This window comes from Bacillus rossius, chromosome 1 (assembly GCF_032445375.1).
Source record: "Bacillus rossius redtenbacheri isolate Brsri chromosome 1, Brsri_v3, whole genome shotgun sequence".
NCBI lineage: Eukaryota > Metazoa > Arthropoda > Insecta > Phasmatodea > Bacillidae > Bacillus > Bacillus rossius.
The window spans coordinates 33,959,299-33,972,001 of NC_086330.1; the positions used below are offsets into that span (position 1 = coordinate 33,959,299).

The window sequence follows — 12,703 nt, forward strand, 5'->3', positions numbered from 1 at the left end:
CCAGTTAAGTCGTGGACGACGAATGGTGCGCTGATACACTGCTTGCTCTCCCCTCATTGGCCGAGATGAGGTGGACTCCGTCCTTAATTAAGTCCCGGGACGACCATCGGCTCTCGCGGGGGTCCCCGGGTAACGAGCTGCGAGGGGCAGGAGGCGAGGACAACAGCGGGCGTGTAACACTGGGGCAGCATTTCTTCTTGGAGCGGCGGCGACGACGACGGTGTGTTGTTTGTCCGCGTGTGTAACTGCTGACTCGACGTGGATAGCCCCTTGGGGTCCAGTTCGGGAAGAGGGGTGCCCCGCTCCGAGCCACGTACCCACCAGCCCCCCTCCCCCTTCCACCCAAACCAGTTCCCGCCGCTAATTTAATCCCCGCGGACCCCAAACGACGGCGCTGGGACCGATAAGAAGTCCGCGGCCAGGGAACACAAATCAAGTTACAAGTCGCCGTCCGCCCGACCCTACGCCGAGTGTCTCGGCCAGTGGTTGTCCGGCGGGGGACTGGACTCCGGCACAGATGCACCGAGTTAGAACCCCTGGTACACCACCAGCAGTTTTATAGACATAATCAAATATATATGTACATGGACATATATGATTTTAGATTGTGCGTAATTCTTTTGTTAAACATTAAAATTTAACTTTGGAATTAAGATTTCTAAAAATTTCAAATATTCCAACCAGTGTTAATAATTTTTTCAGTATAATTTCGCTGATGTGTTTTTTTTTTTTTTTTTTTTTTGCTATTCTCCTAACCTGAAATGCGATAAAGTGGTGTCCACTGTCAAATTCCTGTTGTACGCCGTAATTCCGGTACGCCTGGCAACACTAAGTATGTATTCCGAAACGAGGCCAACTGGCGAACGTGGCTTGGACTAAGGAATTCCTTTTATGCTTTCTCCTTCGTTCTCTCGTTCTCTTGTGAGTTCTCGCAAGTTGCATCGACGATGGACGAAGTATCCTTCTACTACTGTGGTCGTGTTTAAAGAATCTTTGAACAATTTCACGTGGTTGTCATTGCTCGTTAGCGAACGTCATGTGATGCATTGCTAAAAACTGTTGGGAAACAGATGCTACTGGTGCCTATTTAATTTGAGAACTCAAATTTGAGGCAACATGAACAATATCCGGTAGTTGTTGTTACTTAAAAGACGCGCGTGCTTACCGCTCTGCTGGAATCGAAGTGGGAAAGATTTTTACGAAGCGCTTCTTGCGTCACGCGGCGGCCACATTGCAAAATAGGTATTTCGCTCTAATTGCGGAACTTCCGTTGAAGGAGGAACACGAATAATGGCGTGACAGTCGAAATGAACGATACAATGTAAAATTTGGGAAATTATCCCATTCACTCCTATGTATTCTAATTCCAATCATAAATTTTGCCGTTAACTTACAGTGTTTTTTTTTTATAATCTCAGTTAAATTTTAATAAATGCAAAAAAAAATGCAGCTGATATTTTTTACTGCTTTATGAGCTCTCCCAGGTATAAAGCGTTCTTTGGTTGTGTTCATAATTCTAGTTTCCAAATTACAATGACGATTAGACTGCTTCCAAAACTACAGTCATTAAATTTGACTAGTCATATTTACTATACACATGTTAAAGATGAAAGTTAATTTTAAAAAAACGTATTTTGAGATGTTTTATACCTATTATTATCGAGAGAATGCCTTCCTACACTTAAAGAACGTTTTAATAACCCCACACCTATGCAAAATGTCAGCTATCAAAACGAAATAATTACACCAATAATTTAAAGTATTTGAGCTACGACAATTTGGTTCAAAAGAATACCTTAGTAAATTTCGACGTCCTTTAGTTGTGAAAATTACCAATTTTAACACTGTGTTCCACTGTTTGTGAAAATTACCAATTTTAACACTGTGTTCCACTGTTTAATAACGCTCTGGTTCAAAAGGATGAGTAACCTTGTGAGTTTGCAACTGCTGTTTATCAGCTCAGCTAAGCAAATTAACTTTTGAGAACAAAAAAGGTCCAGAAACAATTTATTTATTTATTTAGTCATGGTTAAATTCATCTCTTGCTAATTAATAAATAACTGATACTTTCCAAAACAAACAAAAAATGAGCATTTTTGTAAGTATTTAACCACGGTATCTAGTAGATTAATATGTGTTCTCATCATGCAAGTAAAATTATAATACGAAACTAGGACCCGAAATGTAACGAATAGTTCTTTAAAGTAATGCAGAGCGCGATAAATATACGAAAAAGGTTTATTTTAAGGTACTATTGATTTCTCAGAGATAGCCGAACAACAGGGAGTACCGAACACGTAGCATGTAAATTCCTCAACGCTGAACATGTGTAATTTCCCCCTGGACTAGAATTATCATCGCCTGCGTTTTTGAGGTTATACTTCTTTAGGAGCGTTGAGGGTGAAATTTTAGAATGCCCCAGAAATGCAAGGAAATAAGCGCGCATTGCACAATGGAAATTCAACAGACTGAAAGTCCAATGCGCATGCATGCAGAAACTGCTATAGCCATGAGCCAAATCTTCAAAAGGCGGACCCATGTGTGGCATGCAACTCTATATAGGTATTAATTTTTGTGGACAACGGAGATGTAATAAGCGTATCGGTGTGCCAAAGTAAACTTTATGGTAGTAAAACTACCCTGGAATACATTTTGTAAACTTGAATAGTCATAACAATATATAATCACAACAAGCACTGTAAGTAATAAAACTAACCTCTAAAAAAATTTCGTGCAGCCGCATGAAAATTGTTACTGACTATGAACATTTCACGGTGCTTCACAAGAAACAATTGCTTCAAAAAATTGGTTGTCTGTAAAGTCGGTTTACGGACGATAGTCATAACAAAACATTGATGAAATGATTGCATACTTTTATGACTAAAATTGAATTATTTTTATTGAATTATCACTATTTTTTATGGATACAAAGAAGGACTAAAATGAAATCTACAATTCATTTGATAAATTTACTTTTATTTGCACTCATTAATTCAAATATGTTTATTACTTTAACGAACAGATTATTTTAACTATAACTTTTATACATGTTTCCTATTTAACTTCTTCCAATCTGTGTTATTCTGTTAAGGATAGGACGATGAGAGAAAGGAAGGAAACGAATGGGAGTGTTTCAAGTTTAGTGTGCCTCGAAAAAGTCAAATCGATGGTTGTTCCAATCGAGTGGAAGAGACATAGATGCGGCGCAAGCGTACAATGAGCGTTACGGGACACCGCGTAACGGGACAATGTGCGTAACGGGACACTTCTTCGTGCGTGCAGCCGGCGTTCATAGATTTATTAGACGTTGTCCCGTCAAAAAAACTTTAGGAAGCTCTGAATCACCTTGAGGTTTTCGGCGTTGTCACGGAAAGCCTACGCCGGGCGCACGAAAGCAGTAACGGAACCAATGCTCAGGCGAGGACGCAGCGACGGACTCCAAGCCAGCGCACGCAGAAGGAACGGGAAACCACGGATTCACCCCAATCCTTTCCGTAGCTTGAACAGTTCCGAAGTTCACCGAAGCTCGCCGCTCGTTCGTGCAACTTCGGTAGCAGCTACAACTTAAATTGTTAGTTCCAAACCAACCGTTAAAATTATTTTGCAGTGTTTAAAATTTAGCTAACATAACATAACCTAACCAAACGTCCACAAAATTAAAAGTATAATTAATGTATATAACCTTACTGACCATTTTCAGGATATAATTTTTTTTTTAATATTTACACTTAACCTCAAAATTCGTCAAAATGGTCAACCACTAACATTGTATTTTTTTTGCGAAAAGAGTTTTTCCTTCTGAATTACCAAAGATTTAACCAATAACCAGAAAACTTCTAACCAAATATTAATTATATATTAAATTCAATTTCTCGACGTATTGATTTTGTGGAAACGGAGAGAAAATTACCCGAATGTGTACGAACGCGGCCTCGGAATGGACTGGTGCAGGGAAGTAGCCAGAGGGAGGTCCGTGAAGTCAGGACCCTTCCCTTCCAGACAAAGATAGTTTGAGACAATTACAACAGCAATTACAACTACATATATAAGTTCACACAGAGACTATTTGGGAATAGCTACAGTAAGGTATTTGCTCGCCCTTACAGCCCGTCGTGCCTCATACACAGAAGCGGCATTAATTAAGTATTTATAAGTTGTCTGTATCTGTATGTAATGCCGGTTTGCACCATGGAGCTAACATACAGTAATACATCTGGAGAGGACAAGGGAAGGCCAGCAAAGGATGCGAGGTGAAGCCGGGTATCGGCGTTTGTTCCCTGCTTCCTACGCTGGAAGAAAACGAAAACGAGCCAAACTTGTCTCGCGCGGCCGAAATATCCTCCAAACTAAACTCGCAACAGCTCCGAACCTATCAAAACAATCAAACTGAAAATTTTACTGGATTATCTGTAACCATTCTTCCCTACACCGCTTTAATCTTTTTTTCGAAAGATGAATACATTCATTTTTAAAAATTAAATACCTATTTACTGCCAAATTTTTTTGTGAATACGCAGAGTAAATTTCAACATCGAGGAAACATTTTTGTTTGCAACTATAGGTGGGGGACACCTGCGTATGAAATTAGGAAGAAGCTTCAAATTTTATTTATATACCACTCTTGACGCATTCAACCCCATACTTTTATTTTTACAGAGAGTTTAAGTGGGAAATGTTTCAGTGGGTAACACTGCCGACATATGTCTTCGTAACGCACTTCTTTTTGTTATTATACTTCTCAAATGTTATAATTTCATACACAACGTTTATAAAAAACCAATTCTTACTTACTTGATTTAATCTATTACAAATCTCTTGTAATATACGAGTATTAGTAGAAGCTAGAAGTCTTTTCAATATCATGTTCATGTTTCAGTCTACTTACTCAACCAACGTAAAATGCAAACCTTAGCTAAACACTGGTAGAGAATTGTTTGGAATAACTGTAATGCTATGCATATACTGACAATGTAAGAAACTTTCAATTTTATTAATTTTTTGCATAAGAATTAATAATTTAAAAAAATCATAGAATAGGCCTTTATAGACTGAAAACCTTTCACGTAGTTTCAAGTAGCGTACACAAAAGTTTTTAAATATATATAATTACCAAATATTGTTGAATATATTTAACATTTTTATACATGTTACAACACATATAATAACAAGCCTATATAGGATATAAAAAGACAGACGCCAAATTTTAGCATTTTGTATTTCTTTTCTCTGTGTGAATAAAATAACAGTTCTTAACGTAGTTGCTAATACATACTGTACTATATTTCTAAAAAAAATACGAAAACCCCTGACATCGTCACCATAACAATGATAAATTTTTAAAATAATTAAGGCACGTCTTTTAATGCTACGAAGCACACTCTTAAGAGAAATGTTTTAAACTTATGTTGGGATTTATCTAATACCTTAAAAGCATTGTGAAACCGTTCCTTTGAGGGAAACCTTAATATACCGAACACCATATCATCCTTTAATCGAGTTAGATTTTCGCTTCTTAAGACCCATTTGTCTTCAAAATGCACTGTACACAATGCATGGTTCGGAGACGCAGTCCAATTTTTCCGCTTTGTCGCTTTTTCCCAGATCTGTCGTTGATCGTCATGTTTTGGAAATCTATGAAAAAAGTAAAGAATTATACTTACAACTGAAACAACTTCTCTTTGTTAAATAGTTTTCTTAGGTTTTTCGAAAAGTTCGAAGATTAGTTACTTCTATTTAAAACATTTGCCACTTTTTTCTGATGCTTCAAAAGTTTTGGGAATTAATTTAGTTAACAAATAAAAAAAAATCTTTAATACATGTGAAAAGCAACACCATCCGGCTTGGAATTCCATCGATTTGTACAGCCATATGCGCTACAGGAAATCACCATTGTAGCCGCACACCAGCGTCACTCAAACCTCAAGGACAAATGGGCTGGGGCTGTGTTTCCAGTAGAAATACGCTCTCTTCCTCTTTCTTTTCAACCCTTCTTCGCAACCGGCTGGCTTCGCTCTCGCCCTACACATGTCCACTCCAGATCTTCTTACATGCTCCTTGGTTTGCACACGTATCACTTTGATGCAAACTTGAAATGTTTGTTTCGAGTTTATAATAACATTAACATATACGTGTTCAGACTTGTTTTAATGAAATCGTCAAACAAATGACTTAAGAACAAAGTATTTATTACAACTGAATGAAAACAAAAATACAAAATTTTCATGTTTTCTTTTCTCAAGCTAAATTTTGTTGCTTAAATTTCTATGTGTAAACTTTGGAAGTCTAAAATTATAATTCCAAAATAACCGTTAAAATTATTTTACGTATTTCTAATGTAGCTAACCTAGCCTAACAAACAATTCACACTTTTAAAGTATTTTTAATATAGCTAACCTAACCTCACCAAACATTCACACTTTTGGAGTATTTTTAATGTAGCTAACCTAACCTCACCAAACATTCACACTTTTAAAGTATTTTTAATGAAGGATAACCTAACCTCACCAAACATTCACACTTTTAAAGTATTTTTTAATGTACCTGAGCTAACCTCACCAACCATTCACATATTTTAGAGTATTTTAGATGTATCTAACCTAACCTCAACAACCATTCATACTTTTAGGGTATTTTAGTCAGGGGCGCAACAACTAAATTTCCAAAAGGGGGGGGGGGGGGCAATATACCTTTTTATAAAGAATCATCGATCCCCCTTATTGAAGTGGGGGGCCCCGGGAAAATTTGTATTTGAAGATGGAACATGGTGCTATTTAAGCAGTTTTATTATCTAAAAATTGATTACACAGCACTTTCTTTGCCCCCGTTTGCCCCCACTCCAAGGTTTCAGAGGGGGGGGGGGCCAAAATACCCTTGCCCCCCCCCCTGCTGTTGCGCCCCTGATTTTAGTAGTATCTAACCTAACCTCAACAAACACTCTTACTTGTAGAGTATTTCTAGTGTGGCTAACCCAACCTCATAAGATCCAGCTAGAGAGAAAGCTCGCTAACAAAGAACACGGCGCAGGGGTGAAGCCGGCCCCGGCGGTGAGCGGGGAGCATGTCGAGGCCACAGAGCACTGGAGCAGCGGAGCTGAACAGAGCACTAGAGCAGTGGATCTGAACAGAGCTCTGGCGCGCGTGTTGCAGGTGCCGGACCACCTGTGCCACGGCCGCAAGCCCAGGCACCAGGAGAGCTGCGGCCAGGAGGACTGCCCGGCCTGGATCACGGACTCCTGGAGCGGGGTTCGTACCGTCTCCACGTGTCGTGTTCGCTTTGAACAGTGCCGTTGCGCCGGCAATCACATGTATACTAACCAGTGGCGTAGCCAGGATTTGTGTATGGGGGGTGTTAAGAAGCATGTCTCCCCCCCCCGTATTAAAGCGGGGGGGAGGGGAAATTTTGGATTTTAAGGTGTAAAATAGTGCTATTTTAGCAGTTTTCGGTACTTAAATTTAAATATTGTAATGGTAAAAATTTTATTAATTTTAATATGAAATTTGTTTGAGTGATGAATAAGAAATTAATTAAAGATTTGGCGCTATGGGTGGGGGGGGGGGGTTTGAACCCCTAAACCCCCCCCTGGCTACGCCCCTGATACTAACGTCTGCTATTGAAAAATTCCCCTTCGTTTCAGGCAGAGATAACAAGTTGAGAGTTTTCAAAAAGTCATGACGTAGTGTCCATGGGCGTAAATCCTCAGGAGGGAATGATAAAGTCAATACAACCCACCGAAAATCCATAACTTATCGTCCTTGGTACCGTCTATTGACAGTATTGTTGCAGTTTTTACCTACTCATTCCCAAAAATTCATTTAATATTAAACGCTTCAAAGAAGCTTAACATTGAATGATAAGTGACAAATATGTTTTTAGATCACAACAAGTCTTCTTCCTAAGAGGATAGGATAGGTCGTATCGTACAACAATGACGATATTTAAAATAAACTAAAAAAATACATTTTCTCTTTGGACACAGCATACAGGCGTAGGTAGATTTCAAAACAAATTTTTCTTCCGGAAATGTTCTGGAAACTTCTATAAACATCTGGACCATCAATGGAACTTAATGTACATGGCATCGTGAATGTTCTTCAATATGCCAAAATGATCAATCAATCATTTTCGCATATTCCATGTAGATAAAAACGTATTTCGTATTATGTCTACTAAAATAATAATGATTTTTTTTTACCTTCAAAAACTATTTTGTATCCCTTTCACTTATAAAAATTTGCTTCGGACCAAGGTTTAAATTAATCTTATGATGACTTTAAATAAATTTGAACCGATTTGATGGTAAGTAAGTTTTTAATGTTATCTATTATTTGAATGCCTGTTTTTACGGTAAAAGTTTGTTTGACTAAAAATTGTTTCAGCCAAAGATTTAGATAATATTTAGAATTTTTGCAATAAATTATAATGTTTTTGATATTATACCTACTAAAGAAGTTATATTTTTGTCTTTCCGTTCATGGTACGTAATTGTTTTGTTTGAATCCCTGTTCTTACGTGTCCACAAAAAATGTGAAATATATTAACATACATATATATGTATTAACTTTTAAGCTAACGATGGTTTTCGGTTCTATGAATCATAAAAAAACTATATGATAATTTTCTGAAAGAAGTCGCACAATGGTAACGGCTACAATACGCAGACTTTCTTGGAAATCTACCTTAAGCAATAATATAATCTGAACGACTTGACAGAATTCGATGGGGATGGTTTTGTCGGGTAGATATTTTCATTTTTGAGTCCTGAATGTATATAAATAGTCAATACAAAGTATAGTTTCTTTTTAAAAATGCAAAAGGTTTTTTCATAAAATAAGGACTTTAAGCCAACAAATAAACTAACATGAAAATTATTTGGCAGTAAAATTATTATAATAACATAAGGGAAACGTCTACACCTAATAATAAAATCTTGTAACGAAATGTATTTCAATTTTTTTTTTCTCTATCTTACAATTGCGTAATAAAATGTTTAAATAATTTTGAAAATTACCTTAAAAATTGTAATATATTTAGTTTCTAAGTTTTTGTTACTATAGAGGCTTTTCTTGTGTGATTTAAATAATCTTACATCCAAATGTTTTTCGTGTTTATTATTATTTTTTATTTAAAACCCATATTTAAGTAATAACCGTTTGAAATTATTTTAACCAGATATACTCTGTATTGACTATACCTAGAGACCTGCAAAATTAGCGGTTTCGATGGCCTTCAGGATAGACTGCACATACCCCTGTACACTCGGGCAAATAACGCAAGTTCATTGGCTGCCGACTTGTAAGTCGTCTCAGCTGGTTTGTCTGTGATTCAATCCTTCTTTGGTTGAGGGTTTATAACTGTTTGAGATTCGTCCAGATGAACAGTAAGCCAATAGCAAAATTATCTAAGAGGTATATGTGTTTGAATTCTAGCCTATCACCGAATGAATCCGCGAATTCTGCAGGTCTCTAACTATACCCGTACATTTAGGTCTCCGTAATGAAAATATCTAGCCGACAAAACCAATCCCGTCGATTTATGTCAAATGGTTAAGATTCTATTATTGTTTTTATATTCTCGTCATTCGTACACGGTGCGACCTTTCCTATCCTCTTAAAGGGGGCTTCATATACGTTCGCGGAGCCTTTCCAATGTGTTCTTTCTTCTGCGAACTGCTGGAGGTATAATTTTCTTTTAGTTCTCTTCCTGACAAAGAACTCGTAAGGGACGAGCAAACACTGTACAGTTCGGGAAAGTCGGTAAAATAATCGACCTTGGCCAAAACAAATAAATAGATACCTGCAAAATTCGCGATTTCACTTACCTATAGGATAGACTCCATAATATTCTATGCACTCGGGAAAATTACGCCTTCTCATTGGCTACTGACGTATAAGTCCTGTTAACTGGGATGTTCCGTGATTCGATACTTCTATCGATGAAGGTTTTTCATTGGCTCAGAGTCCTTCAGGTAAATCGTGGCCCAATCACTGAAACAGCAAAAGGTGCAAACGTATTTGGATTCTAGCCTATTACAAAATGAATCCGCGAATTTTGCAGGTGTCTACAAATAAGGAATAATCATAGAATTTGCCTGCAGTGATTTCGGGACACCATGGGAAATCTAAATCAGTATGAATGGAAAGTTGTTTAACCGTTGCGGCAACTCGCTTGGTGTAGTTTATCTGATATCCTTGCTACAAATTTTGATGTGGTTTCATTTTTAAATTTGTACTCATGATTTAAAAGCTATTGATTACGATATCTAGAACTTCCTCAGAGGCATTTCCCAATAAATAAAGAGCATATTCAATGCATTCAAAACTTAAATGAATTTTAATTAAATATAATATTTAATGTATGAAACACAGGTTTGATAAACTATTTAAAAAAGGAAAGACTAGGTGTAGAATTTTATTTATTTCTAAAACATCATTGATCACTGAAGTAGGTAATCTAAAATAATCGGTGAGAATAATTGCCCCATATATATATATATATATATATATATATATATATATATATATATATATATATATATACCTCATTATGGTGCGTGGAGCAAATAAAGCCCGAGATATTTAAAGCGTAATTACATTAAATTGTGTTTTCATTATAATCCGAATTCTTTCCCACTTGTACGGGTTATAAATGATAAAAAAAGTAAATTATTGGATAGTAACTTCGTTCAGACAATATCAGAATAAACTGAAAAGCACTTCTATGTTCACATGTTACATGCATTTTCTATGCGTAAACTTGAAAACATAAAGTAAATTAATCAATACGCCAGCGCCCTAATTGCTGGCATTTCTTTTTTTTTTACCTTTGATTACTTTTTTGCCCCTTCATCATATGGAACTCTCAAATGGTTGTTATCTAGCAGGGGTGATTTGTGTTATTCTTGAAAGATCACCTTTTTTTATTTGATATTCTTTTGAAATTCATTCTATTTGTGAACAGAGTTTGTAAGTCCTATTTATTGTGGAGAGACTATTTTGATGTTTTGGAAAATTCTAGATGAGCCACTCCCTATTCATTGTAGTTGTATGTTTGCTGTCGTCCTTCTGAAAGTAGTTAATTGCTGGTGATCCAAGTTTACAAGCACTTGGTTTTACATCTGCTTTTAAAATGTTTTCATACATAATACCGTCCAAGATAACATCTATGAATTATAATTCTCCAATCTCCTTGAACGACACGCAGTACCAAACCATCTTGGATCCGGCACCAAGATGCTTTACGTCATCGGCAGTATTTACTTTTCTTGCACATATGCTGGATGCAATCGGACCCGAATTTTTAATTTTGGCTTTATTTGGTTCACATAAAATTATCTCTGAAATATTAGGGCACATTCACGAGATCCTCGACTAATTGCAGTCTTCGAACATGATTCAGTTGAGTAAACTAGGGTCTTTCTCTAGGACTTCGGCCATTGCACCTTTCCCTATACATACCTGAAGGATATTGTTATTACATACTCGCATACATGTTGTCTGTTCCACTATAGCATTCCGTTTGTGCACACTTAATGGTTAATTAGACTTTACCTGCTGAACAATGACACTTCTCCTCTCGCTGCTTGAGTTCATCTTTCCTTCAGTTTTCTATGTAAAATTGCTTTTTGGTCCCTGATTTTTTAATTTTTTTACCACTCGTTGAGCTTTAGAATGTGTATTTTTGCTTTGGTTAAATTTCCTATCGTATATATTTTTTTAAAAAAATTCATTGCGTAGCTCTTTCCTCCTTTCCAAACTTGAGGCTACTGTACAGCGAGCAGCATTATTATAATTCCTGTTCATGTGTGAACACATGAATGAGGTATACAGCGATTGCACATTTTACGCTGATTGCTCAAAGTACACTCGAAAAGGTACATAACATACATACTACATTGATTATTAGCGTAGGTTGAGGGTAAACTTGCGAATTTATTAACGTTAAACCATTTACAGCAAAGAAAACGTATTGAATTTAAGAAGGGATGCAACATTGTATACCTACCTTGAGCCACAGCTCTGTGTGAACAAGAAACGTACATGCCGTGTACAACTGAAATAAGAAGAGGATTGGACCATAGTTTTACTCTTCCCAGTTTTTATTTAATTACTATTTTCCACCTGTTACTAGAAACGCGCGTCTCATATTTTACTGCAGTGTTAATTTTTCGAGTTGATGGTTATGTCCTATTGGTCTCGAAGACCACTCATGCGAAATTTGGATTAAATTGGTCGAACTGTTTGAATTGTTACGACACACGACAAACAGAATGCACGCGTCGTTGCAGCAGATATTCCATTAATCAATACGAAAAATTAAAAAAAAGGTACCCTATTTAATACCCTCCACCTCTGTCGGCCGTATTTGACTGCCAAACGATAAATAAATATCAACCGACCTCAGTTTGTTTTCACAGGCACGCAACAAAACAAGACCCAACAGCATTTTCGAATTTTATTATTTTTTTTTTGTATCTGGCATTATACAAAAAAGAGAGAGAGAGGGGGTTCTGCCGGGATCCGTTTTAACATCTCTATTGCGTCCAATTTATGTCCGGCGCGAACGAGGTTAAAGTGCCGGAGCGAACTCAATTACGCGTAATGCAGGGTGATGCGCGCGCCGGACCGGACAGCGGGAGCCAGTCGACCAACCGGCCGGCGCGTGTTTGTTGTTCGCCGACCGGCCGCCGGCCAATCAGGGCGCGGCC

The 12,703-nt window shown here is 37.2% G+C and overlaps 1 protein-coding gene across 1 annotated transcript in view; it reads left to right on the forward strand.

Moving 5' to 3' along the window:
* LOC134534279 (protein madd-4) overlaps positions 1-12,703 on the forward strand; it is a 191,240-nt gene that overhangs the window by 68,200 nt on the left and 110,337 nt on the right. Inside the window, exon 7 of the mRNA XM_063373000.1 lies at positions 7,146-7,241. Within this exon, the coding sequence (XP_063229070.1) occupies positions 7,146-7,241 (96 nt within the window). The remainder of the gene's footprint in view (positions 1-7,145; positions 7,242-12,703) is intronic.